At 46.2% G+C, this 12,941-nt stretch overlaps 1 protein-coding gene across 2 annotated transcripts in view; it reads right to left on the reverse strand.

The window, feature by feature from the left end:
* Nucleotides 1-12,736, reverse strand: part of LIMK1 (LIM domain kinase 1) — a 48,343-nt gene extending 35,607 nt beyond the window's left edge. The window contains exons 1-2 of one of the 2 annotated variants that reach the window (XM_007436980.3): nucleotides 12,501-12,736; nucleotides 10,686-10,782 (exon numbers count right to left, since the gene is read on the reverse strand). In XM_007436980.3, the coding sequence (XP_007437042.1) occupies nucleotides 10,686-10,782; nucleotides 12,501-12,558 (155 nt within the window). In that variant the 5' untranslated portion in view covers nucleotides 12,559-12,736. Of the gene's footprint in view, nucleotides 1-6,433; nucleotides 7,071-10,685; nucleotides 10,783-12,500 lie in introns of those variants that run through there. The other variant, XM_088152392.1, reaches the window with a different exon arrangement.
* Between the last annotated feature and the right edge of the window lie 205 nt (nucleotides 12,737-12,941).

Here is a 12,941-nt window from a genome sequence, read left to right on the forward strand (position 1 = left end):
ATGCTCACTCCTGATTTATAGATTCACACAATGTGTGAACTAAGTCACTGTGGCTTATTCAGCAAAACAAAATAACATTTGTAAGTCTTAAGTTGTAATTTTAGAAATAAATGGCTCTCCCAAGGCCAAATGGCTACCCATCTGAAGAAAGTTTTGCTTCCTTTGTACCACGTGGTTTGTAGGTTTCCAAAGGGCCACTGCAACCACGCAGTCAAAGCCCCCCCTTTTAATGGACATTACAATGCAGATTAAAAAAGGGGTGAGGCTTCAATCATAGCCACCAGCCCTGATTTTTCTCTCTCTCACCCCCCCCCCCCCCCGTGAATGTGCCTGACAGTTTGGCTTCCGGGTCAAACGGAATTACTTTATAAACAAGATCAGCTTAGCCATGCAGCCCACCCATGAAAGTGGTTATGGCAACAGCCACACCAGTCACTGTGAAGGTGTGTCCAACACAAGGGACCCAACCTCAAGATGCCTTGCAACATTGATGGGCAACTTGCCATCCATGGATTAATGCAGCAACCAAGTTAACCATATTAACCACGTGGATTCTTCAGTTTTGACTCAGCACAATAGGTGTCCACAGAGGTAATCTCTTTAGCCCAGCATTTCAGATCAAAGATTTTCCAATCCTGCAATCCCTTTTTAAACAGGAGTTGCTGCCATCTGGACTTGTAGCCTGAATGGTGCGGAGTCCCTTCCATTAGACAAGGTGGCCTCCTGGGATGTCCTTCAGAGGACTAAACTTGCGTCCATCTAAAGCTGGCCCTTTAGGAAGATGCCACAACGGTTGGCTTTTATTGTTGAAATAGCATTATATATACTGGATTTCTTATGTTTTACATTTTTACACCACCTACACCATTTGTACATTGTACACATTTGTACACCAACTCTTGGAACTGAGGTGGCCAATAAATCTTAGAAATAAATAAATAAAAAAGCAAGTCTCACACACTTGTTATGCACATTCCCTCTATCTAATAATTTCTGTTTCAGGCATGTACCCTTCAGTGAGTGTGCTGATAAATGTTTCTCTTCTCCATGCCACCCTCGATTAACGTTTAAAGTATTTCATTCAGAAGGAGCACAATGGCTTTGTCTGCACAACCTGCTTGATTACTGAATTAACCTATTTTGGGGGTTCACACAAAATACTCTGTACCTGAGTTATGTTATTTAAATGCAAGCCAGATTTGTTATGGGAGGGTTGACCTCTCCTTCCATGTTCAGTTCTTCAGCTTATTAAGTAGCCAATTGTTCTATTTACACTTGTGCTGAAGTCACCAGAATGGCTTTCAGTGCATTCCAATCCAATGACGGTCATCCTCTTCTTCAACCCTTAGGTGCCTTGGATTTGAGATACCAAGACAACCACCTTGACAGCGCTATTGGCAATATTTAAAGGGGGGGGGCAGAATTCCTGACTTCTGACCACTTGGGAGGCCAAGGGAGATTGCTTGGGAAGGAATGACAGCAGAGGAAGGAGTGGGACAGAACATTTTGGGCCCATGTTTACTTTGTTCTGGGGGACGTAGAAGAATTTAAAGGTGGGAATGGGAACAACAGGCCTTCCATAGGCTTCCCACTTCCATTTCCACCTTTATTTTTAGAAAAAAAAGGTGGCCAACATTCCATCGCTTTTGGCCACACAAACTTGGGGTCTTGGGGAATGGGATGGGGTGAACATAGCTCTGAACTGCTCCCTCCTTTTTTATATGATCCTATCATGGATCAGAACTTTGTCTGCAGAAGATATGAGTGCAATTCACAGCATCCAACTTTTGTAGTCTTGACTTCACTTTGTTCAGGATGACCAATTCTCTATCAGAACAAAAATTTACGTTCATCTCTCTAATGGAAATGTATAGAGGGCCTTTGCCTTTGTTCCAGTTTTTTATTCTTCACCAGGTCCATTCACATGGCCTTCTGTTTTCTAGCATTTGGGCTTATCTCATTCTGGAATGCAAATTCCATAGGATTAAATAGGAAATTCAATAGGCTTTCAAGGGCTTTTCAGTGGCTTTGACATCACTGGCTCTTTCTAACCCTGTCAGTATGGCATGAGAAAAAGGAGGTGACAAGTGTAAAAAATGTTGGCCCAATCTGAGGTTGATCACGCAAACTGTCACTTCCCCTTAACCAATTTCCACTTGAGGCAGCATCACTAGAAAGATTTAACAGTGTCTGCAACAACAACACACCCATTAACAGAGGTCACAGGAGGGTTTGCCTACAGATGTGTCAGGCTCATCCGGCAGTGACGTGGGGTCTAGCCTTTGTACGAAACATTCAGCATGTTGAACGGAGGGAACTGATTTCCTTGATGTCATTTTTAAAGACCTTTAAAGACGCAAATGGGTATTTAATTGCTGAGGGTTTCACTTTAATGTTTAATTCTTATTTTAATATGCTTAGTAAATTCCAGTGTTACATATCACTAGGTGCCCATGTTGTTACCTTCTTCAGAGGCATCCACAGGAGAGCAGTAAAAAAGTCAAGGTGGTGATTGTGACTTGCAATCAAAACAGTCCCTTTGTACATGTTTATGCATGTGTTATATTACACAGTCGTAGCCACCATCTTGACTTTTTTGACCTCCCACAGATGCTCCTGCTGTTTTTTCAAATATTTTAGGATACGGCCTCTCAATTTTATAAAGAGGTTTAATGCTTTCACTGGATTAACCATTTCTATTTTCTTGCACTGATTGCCATTGGATTTTATTTTTGAATTTAGGATGTTTGTGTGTTCATTTCATGCTTTTTATATAACCTGCTCAAACAACATTTGTTTTGAGGCAGATTCAAAATTTAGGGCTGTGCCCTGAATCTTCTATTAAATGTTTCACAAAGTATGTTTCTGGTGTAGCTGCCCTGAATGAGGCAGCATTGTGCCACATCAAGGTCTTCTGTGCATACATTTCTGTTCAAGCAGAACAGTTTGCCTTCATGCTTTGTCTGGCAATATCAAGGCACAATCCCTTACTCTTCTACTTTTTTGCCCTAGTGCAGTGTTTCTCAAACTCAACAACTATAAGATGCTCCTCTGTGTTCAGTCAGGTTTCCTCCACACTAAATGCATGCATCATTATGAAATCTTAAACCATCATCTGTTAAATATAGGAAGAAAATCCTTCTGTGAGTTTAAATTCAAAATTCAGTGAAAATCAAAATGTGCCAGACAAATGTTAGATGCCCCCAACCCACAGTTGGCAAACATCCCAAGGTTTAAAATGAAACTTTTCCAGAAATCTCTAGAGGAAGAAGGGGAAGCCTTCAAATTAGCCCCATCTGGATAAGTGGCTGGCTGGGTTTACTAACTCCCTCTCTTGCCCTGTTTTTCCATTTCCAGCCATATCACCTGGACTAGCCAGGATCCCCATTGTTTCAGGTCTGCCTCCCACTTTTGCCAGCTGGCCAATCAAAACGAAACCCTGGAAAAAGCAGCTTGCACGCTGCTGTGCAAAGGTACCCGCGGGGTCTGTTTTGAGTTGAAAGCTTGCTCTGTTTCTTCTGCTGCAATAGACTTGCATAGCTTCTAACGAACCGCCCCTCCTCTCCAGGTAGCCAACTGCAATGACCGTCTCAAGGGGCAAGAATTACCTGACGCCACAAGGCTTGTGGTGACTCTGCTTCTAACTGCAACCCAGATGTGAAGCACGGGAGAGGGGCATCTAGCAGGCGCCCAGGGAGATGTGATTTGCTCAGATCTTGTCGAGGGATCATTGCACATTCTCCCAGCTGAGTTGACCTCAGAAGCATTCTGCATTGTGTGAATGTGCATATTCTGACCCTGTGAGAATATAGACCTAAAATCTGAAATCCTGCTGTTCAGACCACATTAACTCACATCATTCCACTACTTTTTACAGTCCAAAATGAGTTTACAGTATTGTTTTGTAGCAAGCTCAAGCTGAAGGCATTCAATTTACAGCGCAGCATAAATGTAAATGAAATGCTGGGTTGCAGAGAGAGATGAGATGACGAAATGATGGGTGGACTGCAAGAAATGGAACTGACTGATGAGGTGAAAAGAATTTGAAGCTTAACTGGTGCAGATAGTTGTTGATCCCTGTGATCACAACTCATTGAAGGAGGATCCTACAAGAGGAGCACTCTAGAATATCTATGGATCAGTTTGTATCCTGGCTTGGATACGTACCAAAAGGTTTAAAGATTTAAGTAGCTGCATGGTGGAGTGATTACAGTATAGCCATTACGATAGACTGGGAATCTGTGCTAGACAGGATAGTTTAGAGGGTCTGAAGTAACATGCAGGCTAAAAGGTGGTGTGCAAGAAACCTGCCCTGGCAGTGTGCACGTTCAGATGGACCACAGTAAAACTGTCACAACCATAATGCTACTTTCTTTACTCGGCTCTTCTCATGGCTTGGATTGAGGAGCAACAAAATGCCTCCCTCCTGGCTCTTCTGCACCAGCAACAGAAAAAGAACGCGATTGGAGTATAGAAGACCTTCTCCCAAATTATTAAAAAATTTAGCACAGCTTAAAGCTTTCCAAAGTATACTCCTGCAGTGTGCTTTCATCTGCTCCTCAGCCCCCTGCTCTCTTCATGCCCACCCACTCTGGAAGCAAGCGGGGAATGCCAAGTAGCAATGACATCACTCAGGGGCCACCCCATTACATCACCCTTGCAGAACTTCCCAAACTCTAGAGAGAAGAAGGCTAACCAATCCAGAAGCTCGCTGGTTTAACCCTTGCAAAGCAACTGCCCTCTCAAGCACACTGCTTCCCAATCTTCTCAGCTCCCCCTATTATTTGGCAGGACTGCCTCTTTGTAGGCAAGGACAGCAGAATTGCTGGTGGAGCAATTAAAACCCTGGGAGGGATTTGAGGAGAGAGAACTCCCTTGCAGAGAAGATCTATCCTGTATATTGGATGTGTTTCTACAACACCCTTAAGCAGGTCAGGTAAAGACCTAGAAGTTGCATTTCCACAACACATGAAGTCCTTAGTTATTATGGGGGGGGGGTGTCTTACAGTACTGCATAAGCCCCCTTTATCTGTTTATGTCTCTTATTGTTTAGGTCTCTTATTGTCTTTTATTGTGAGAACCTCTGAAAATGTAGTTCAGTGACCTGGTTAAGTGTGCTGTGTGAACACAGTAATGGGGTAGATTACTGGCACAGTTAACCAATGTTTGTTTCCTCAGAGGCACAACCAAGCCCAGACACAACCGCTACACAACCCTGACTAGTTCACATGAGCACAGAAGGAAATTGCAAGACTACAAGGAAACAACACCAGAACCACTTCCTTACTGTTTCATTTTAGCTCAGCATTCTGTTTCTAAAGAAGGATAGCCAAATGTCTGTGGGAAATTGTGCTAATCGGATGGCCAAACCCTCTGGTTTATCTCTTGAACCAAGCCATTGTTTCTACACAACAGCCCCCAGAAAAGCCCACCAGTGGAACTCAGACAACAGCCCTCCTCAGCTTCTTCCAGCGATAAAGACTTCTTTGGTGTGGTATTTCCTTTCCTAACCATCATGGCTATAAGAGCAGCTCTGCAGAATAATCCTGATTCTGCTTCCCAAATCCGAAGAACAGAGAAGGAACATTGTTCCTCAGCAACAAATGCTGTTGCGCACTTATCTCTGGAGTCCAGCTGCTGGCTCTGCCCCCTCCCACACTCAGCTCCCCTGCCTCTCTGGGTGGCAGCTTCCCCCCCCCCCCCCCCCGCCATCCAAACTGCATGGGAAAGAGAATCTGAGGTCAGATCATAAATAATTACTGCAGCCTTAACTAGAATCACCAAGACAGTGAGCAGTAGAAAAGAGGATCCAACCAGATCCTGTCTGTTAGGCAGAAAGTTTGTGTCTTCCCTCTTAAAAAACAGTAACAGTGATGCCAGAAATCATGGCTACATCACAAGCCAGTCATGCATTTTGTGAGAGACGTGGAGAACAGATGATCACAAGCCCGCAGAATGTTGTGCTTGCAAGTGTCTTCCGCTTCCTATTTCAAATAAAGTCACGGTTCCTATGAAGCTCTTTGCTTAACGGTTTTATTCTTGCCTGTATCTGAAGTTAAAATTAACTTCATTGCTGGGGATAATAAAATATGACTTTCCCTCGCACGCAGATGTGAACTTTCGCTGTCCTTCAGCTGCCAGGCTGGAAACTTCATCATAAACTGCAAAACCTTTGATCTGCTGGTGCTGCCAAGCAGCTAACAGAGTACTGGGAGCATCATGTCTCCGAAGCCAGAGACAGGAAAACGATCTGAAGAGAACTGAAAGCCACTGCACATCCCAGTGCCTTGCTGACACATTTTGCCCTACTTTGATTCAAAACACCTGCTGGAACTAGTTTATTCACTTTGATTCCAAAACCTGCTAAAGCTGACTCGTACAACGCAGTCATTCAGAGATTTGTCAGAAGGTACAAACGCCAAACAAAACTTACTTGGCTCTTGCCATCCGGAAGCGATTGCGTTTCAGCACAGTGGCCAGCATGGTGGCTAGAGACTCCTTCTTGTCACCTGTCCACTGATGGCACTTAAAGGGCACTTAAAGGGCAGCCAGGGGCATATCTGTCCTTGCCTCCAGAGGGGGCTCCGGAGTCTGCCCGGGCTCTGCAATACCCCTTGAACGCTTCCAGTTGTCCAGTCACTCCGAAGAGGCAGGGGAGTGACAGAGAAGACAAACAGTGATGCTGTCCCCTTGATCTGCACCCGCTGCTCTGTGACTCAGGCGTCCGCTCCACTATCTAGCTACCAGTAGGGAGGAAGCTGTCTTGTAATCACACGGTGGGACAGAACTTCCTTTGCGTGCACGCCTTCTCGGTACAACTTTTCCCCTGAGCGCCAGCCCTCCAATGCAGCGGAGCAGTCCAAGCCTGGCTGTTTGGACTCATTGCCACATGCATGGCTGAATCCATGGGAGCTGCATGGAGCGCTGCCCAGCCCAACCCAGGACGCTTGCCCATCGATCAGCAACCCTCCCATTTGACTTCCTCGGTGCCTTTTCAACCACCAAACCAGCAGCCTGGAATACAGGGATATCACCAGCACGTTGACACGTAATGTTATCCATCCACAGCACTTGCTCAGCTTCTCCTTCCCCCCATCCTCCCGTCCTCCCTGGAGCTGCGTTCTCCCAGTCTCCTGAGTGTGGGTGTGAGAGAGTGGCTATCTTATTTCCGGCCAGATGACAGAAAGGAGACAGGCCTCAAACAGATTAGCTTGGGGCTCTGGGACTCAGCTCAGTGCTGGAGGAGCAAAGAATGGCTAGCCTGAGGATGCAGGAGGTCCTCTGGCTAATGCGTAGCAGGCAAGCCAAGTCTTTGTGCTAACCAGCTGCTGCTATCGCTATGAGTGGCTGCTCAGCCCCAGCCATGTAGAAAGAGGAAGGAGCGGTTGGGTGGGGGCTGCAAAACCAAGAGCCGAGAGGAGGAATCAAGAAACAGAAGAAGAGTACAACAGGCCTCTCCGTCCTTCTCCCCTTCCCCCCTCCAACACACAAGGGAGCACAGTTATTTATTTTAAATATTTATAGCCCAGATCTTATGGCAGGTTACAACCCATATAAAAGGCAAGGCAGAACAGTAAAACCAAACTTCATTTACAACACACAATAACCATCCCAATGATGTCACTACTAAGTTATGTTTAAGAAACATGCTTAGCTAACTGGGTCTGTTCAAGACTGAATGGTTTCATTCACACTATGTTTGCTTAGTGTTAACCATGGGTTAATATGTTGTTAATATGTAGTGACCCAAGCTGTGAGGCTTTATGATTCATTGGACTGCATGAACCCTCTAAATGGGTGACTTGAGTAAGCAGGTCAAGCACATTGTGTGAATGAAGCCATACAGAGGCACTTAAGGGACAAAAGGCAAAGTTAAGCTGTAGATGCTACATTGTGAATGGGAGAGTCAAAAGCCAGGGTTCCTTTGGTGCTGAAAAAGACAGCCCTGGTGTGGCCCGCAAAGGTAGCCACAACAACAAAGGCCATTTCCCTCATCCCCACATACCTCTCCCAACCTTGGAGCACTGAGGGGAGCCCCCCTGTAGATTTCAATGCTGAGATTGGTCTCTCCCAAGAGGTGCTCTCTCAAATATTGGGCTGCTAAAGCATGAAGGCTCTTAAACCTTGAAGTCTGCCAATTACATAAGCAGCCAGTGCAATTCATTTATAGAGGAGGGCAGAAGATGGAAAGGAACTTCCCCTTCTTCAGACCAGTGGTGGTTCTTCTACCCATTCATCTCCATTACCTGTGATACAGCTTACTTACATTTGGGGTCTACTGAGTCTAAAGAATTTCACACATCAGCCTTCAGGGGAAAGAACCTCTCCTCCTGTTTGGCATTAGCCAAACTCTTGTGCTGTTTTGAGAGGTTTGTGAAAGGTAGATGTAATATAAGGGTCAGAATTTGAAAGGGACTACCCCTTAGTTGCAATGGAGAATATCTTTTCCCTAAATCTTTTTACATACCAGAAGCAGCAAGAATGCCCTTGGCTCAGGGTTCCACAAGTTGAAATATGGTTCCTGCTTTAAAATTAGCCTGTTCCAATTAATCCACAGACGTTTCAGTTGATAGCTTAAACAGAGAATATCTGCAAATAAATTCCATTGTGTGACTCAGTGATGCACCCACACAACACATTTAACCTGGTTATTGACTTCGCCCATTTTCTGGAGGGGGCATTCACACAATTTATTGACCATGAACCAACTGGCTGGGTTTGCACAATAGACTCAACCAGGAAAAAAATTGATTTCGTTTGCACAAAACAGCAGATTGAGTCTGCTGCTGCTGCTTGCAGGAAAATGATCTACCTGATGATCCAGTGGCAGATGATGAATGAAATCAGCAAATGCTTCAATGCAATAGGAAGCAGCCATCTTGGCTGACATCCCAGCCTTCTACGTAGCTGTAGCTCCCAACATCTTTTTTACCTACACAAAATACCACAGTGCTAAATCAGGGCTAAAGCCATGGGGGGATGGCATGGGAAGAAAACCTTTGCCTTTAGGATTAAAAAGTAAGGAAACTTAAAAATATAGTCCCAGTTTTCACAACTGCTTTAAGCTTCATTTTTGATGTCCCAAGGTCAAAAGGGAGACTCAACTTAGGGCTATCAGATCAGGGGTGCAGACATCCAGATGACCACTGGATGGCAACAAACAAATAAAAAGATTATCTTTGCGGTCATCTAGTGGTCAGCCAGATTTTGTAGCCCTACTTAATTCTTCGTTCTGCATTTGTACAACATAAACCTGACACAAAGCAAGGCTTATACGAAGCTATTTATTTGGGGGTTGATTCTGATCCAGAAATATTTGAACAACACTCTGAAAGGACCCAGTTAAGCGCATCATACAGATGTCACCAATGGTTCACCAAAATGGGAGCAGTATCCACTCTAACGTCCTTGTTTAGATGGAGCAATGGCTTGCATGGAAGTTACTTTCTTGTAAGACTGTGGTGATTTGCAAAGCAAGGCTGCTTTCTAATTCAAATCCATTGGCACCCTTCCAAAATCTGGCCCTATGGGATGTCTGCTAGCATGGTGAGCAATGCAAAAGCTTGGCAGCATGGCTGGCAAAGTTGCATAACACAAACCCAAATAGTATCTGCTTGTTATTTCTAGTTTGTGGCATCTCCCTTCCTAGCTTCAGTTTAATATTATACCATAATCTGGGGTACCTTTTGCATAAGTCACATCCAACTAAGGAACATCCAGGATGTGAAGCCCAAAGTAGCATTTTACAAGCAGGTTTTGAACATAAGATATAACTGGACAGTCTTTAATGCACAGGCTTTCACATTTAGTGTTTAACATGACAAAACCATCTCTCTCCCAGGGACAAGACCTGAAACAGCAGCTGTGCATGTTTGAAATGCACCTCGGTTTGGGAGAAGGCATTGATTGGCTGATACCTAGGCTGTCAGGAATATACTTTTTCTTCTTATTTCCCAGAGTGGCTCTGCAGTTTTTGGAAAATGTGGAATTGTTCATTTTCAGCTAAATTATATCAAGGCTGATAGTTAATCCAATATTCACATTGCTGGGACTGTAATTCTAACTGGGCAATCATGAACACAACTCAGATACTGGATCAATCACTGTTCCTACTATTGTAAGACCTAGAAACTGCTACAAGAAACGATGGTGTCCATTGATTTAGAATGGCTTTAACAGAGATTAGGCCAATTTATAGAGAACCATGCTAGTTAACACACTAAGGCCAATTGTCTGCTTGCTTGTGGTTTAGCATGTTGTATGAACCAGCCTGTTTGGTTCACTGGTGTGATAACAGTAGTTAAGTTCTTTGACTAAAACCTGGGAAACTGGATTCATCTTTGATCAGTTGCCCCATTGCATGGATTTGGCTCAGCCATTATCTCTTAGCTCAACCTTATTTCATGAGCTGACAAATAAAGGAGGAGAACTGGCTATTAGTCAGAAAGCTAACTAGGACCCCTAGGTTTCGATGCAGTCTATCAGTCTGTGTGCTTTGTGAAAGCGCTTCGCCACTTTACACAGCCACATTCTAGATTATATGGAATGATCCAGGTGGGCCATTCTGACATTGGTATGGATCTTTACACACCCTTCAACTGGATTCAGAGCTGAGGAGACCAATCTCTGCAGCAAACTCTTGCTTCTAGACCCTGCAGGCCACGGCCATCCCAGAGACCCCCTACCTGAAACAGGTGGCATGCCAGTCGGCGTTCAGGGCTTGCAAGTACTGACCGTCGTAGATGCTGTGGCTGCAGCTGGCACATATTGGCAGGTCACTTCCTGGGGATCACAAAAGAGGTCATAGAGGTGACTGCTGCAACCAGGAGCTGCAGTCTGGATTCTGGCAACAGACTTAGCTATTAAGATTTAAAAGAGCACAAGTGTTGGTCTATTTTTTCTCTCCCAACATCCCAAGCTCCTGGGTTATCCCTAAGATTCAATTCTTTTGAGACAGTTTATGCCGAAATATAGAATGGAAACCCAATGAAAAGCAGAGTGCCTCTGAGAACATGCAAAGTGTATCAGTCAAAAATCTCAAGCTGAGCCTGCAACTTCAAGGTTTGTGATGTCTTTTTCCTCCAAAACAGAACCACGATCATCCTCCTCCCCCCTTTGAGAAGAAAGTGTAGAAGGGAGGATAATTTCCTTGTTTCTTTGGGGTTGAAATTAGAGCAATTGCCTGCCAGAGGGGAGAGCCAATTCTGCCAGTCCCGAGAGGCTTAATGGCCACAATCTTGTGCAGGAGGTGCTTTTCTGACTTTTGGATCAATGTCTGGTGGAAAGGATTGATCTTCCATTTTTGTAACAACAGCATTATCCCCTACTTCACCCTCTGGCACAGGAAGGTGAAGGTCAGCAGCAAAGAAACCAGGGAGCCCTATCTATAATTGTCTTTGCCAGTCACATAAATGGGAGTTAAAACCTCCAAACTTGTTTTGGTGGTGGATCCAATCCTGCAACACAGGAGCAAAAGTGCCTCGAAACATGTACAGAGTTGCCTTTCTTGCTTCACTTTATATAAACTGCATTAATCCCTGTCCCAAATTCTCTATTCTGGCATGGGGTCACAAGGATGGGAAGAATGAAGAGGGATTGGGGGGAGGGGGAAACAGGCCTGCTGTAGATCTGCATCTTAGTAAAGGTACCATTTTAAACCAGCTCTTACGTTACAGTATAAGTTACAGCATGCAGTGTAAGAAAAACGTCTAAAAGGGGAGAATTATTTCTAAAGTTATATTACCACCTAAAGCATCCTGCTAAAAACATAAAACAAAAGATGAGGGGTGAGAACTGACCCCACCATCCAGTTTGTTCTATAATTTTTTTCCCTGCCCCCTGACTAACTATGGGTCATTTGTCTTGGTAGGGAAATGGCATCGGGAGACTAAGATCAGGCAGCACCCTGGACAGCACCCACGGGATGGTGGGGGATTTGAAATAGATATATTTTTATTTTGTCCGCCCCCCCCCCCGCCCCGTCCCCATTTATCTGCCTTTTATGAGTTGGAAAGTATCGGAAGTAGGAGTTCCGTGGCTGAACGGGAGAAGAAAACGCGTTCTATACGTGCTCGCAGGGACCCATCTAACCCTTAGTTTTGTCACTAAAACTAGTTTCGCGACGGCGAGCCTGGATACAAATTAAATTGGGGAGTGCGTGAGGGGAGGCGGTAGGGGCAATGAAAGGGGAGGGAGTTGCGTCAAGGTCCCCTTTCGACGTGCCAAGGGCATCTCTCCGTCAGGGGCCTGCCAAGCCTCCCCCCCGCGCCCGCGAGGCACAGCGGGGGGCGCGCGCCGAGAGGTCGCCAGTAGTTACACGTGCGAACGCCTGCTCGCGTGTAATGCAGCAAGGGTCAGGCAGGACAGCTCCCGGCGGGACTCAAGGTCACCTGCGGGAGGGGAAGATGCGTGCGGAGGATGCAGGGGTGAAGAGCTCCCCCCTCCTCGAGGAAGCAGGCCAGCGGCTGAGGTAGGAGGCGCAGGGGATTCTCCCGACCCACCTTCGTCCTCTCCCATGGGCTCGTCCCTCCAAGTGCAGCACAGCAGCATCAACCTCATGCAACCGCCCCCGCCTGGCCCGGTCAGGCAGTAGCAGTAGCAGCACGGCGGCGGCGGCGGCGGCGGCGTCTCCACCTCCGGCCCGGCGGCGCAACGGAGGGGGCAGGGCGGGCGACCGGGCTGACTGCGCCGGCTGCAGACTCACCCGGGCCGACTACGCGGCAGCCCTGGGAAAATGAGGCGGGGGGAGGGAGGCGGGTCTAAACAGGAGAGCGAGCGAGCGAGCAGACCCCCCCTTCTCTTCCAGCCAATGCAACGCGCCAGGCGAGCCAATGCCTGAAGGCCCGGCCCCTCCCCGCTCGCCCGGCTGCAGGAGCTCGTGGCGGGGGGGAGGGGAGCGAAGTCCCGGGCTTGCGGCCAGTCGGCGCTCGGGGCCACGCGCC

Source organism: Python bivittatus, unplaced genomic scaffold (genome assembly GCF_059951505.1).
Source record: "Python bivittatus isolate LINGU-HERP-01145 unplaced genomic scaffold, Pbiv_v1 ctg000690_np1212, whole genome shotgun sequence".
NCBI lineage: Eukaryota > Metazoa > Chordata > Lepidosauria > Squamata > Pythonidae > Python > Python bivittatus.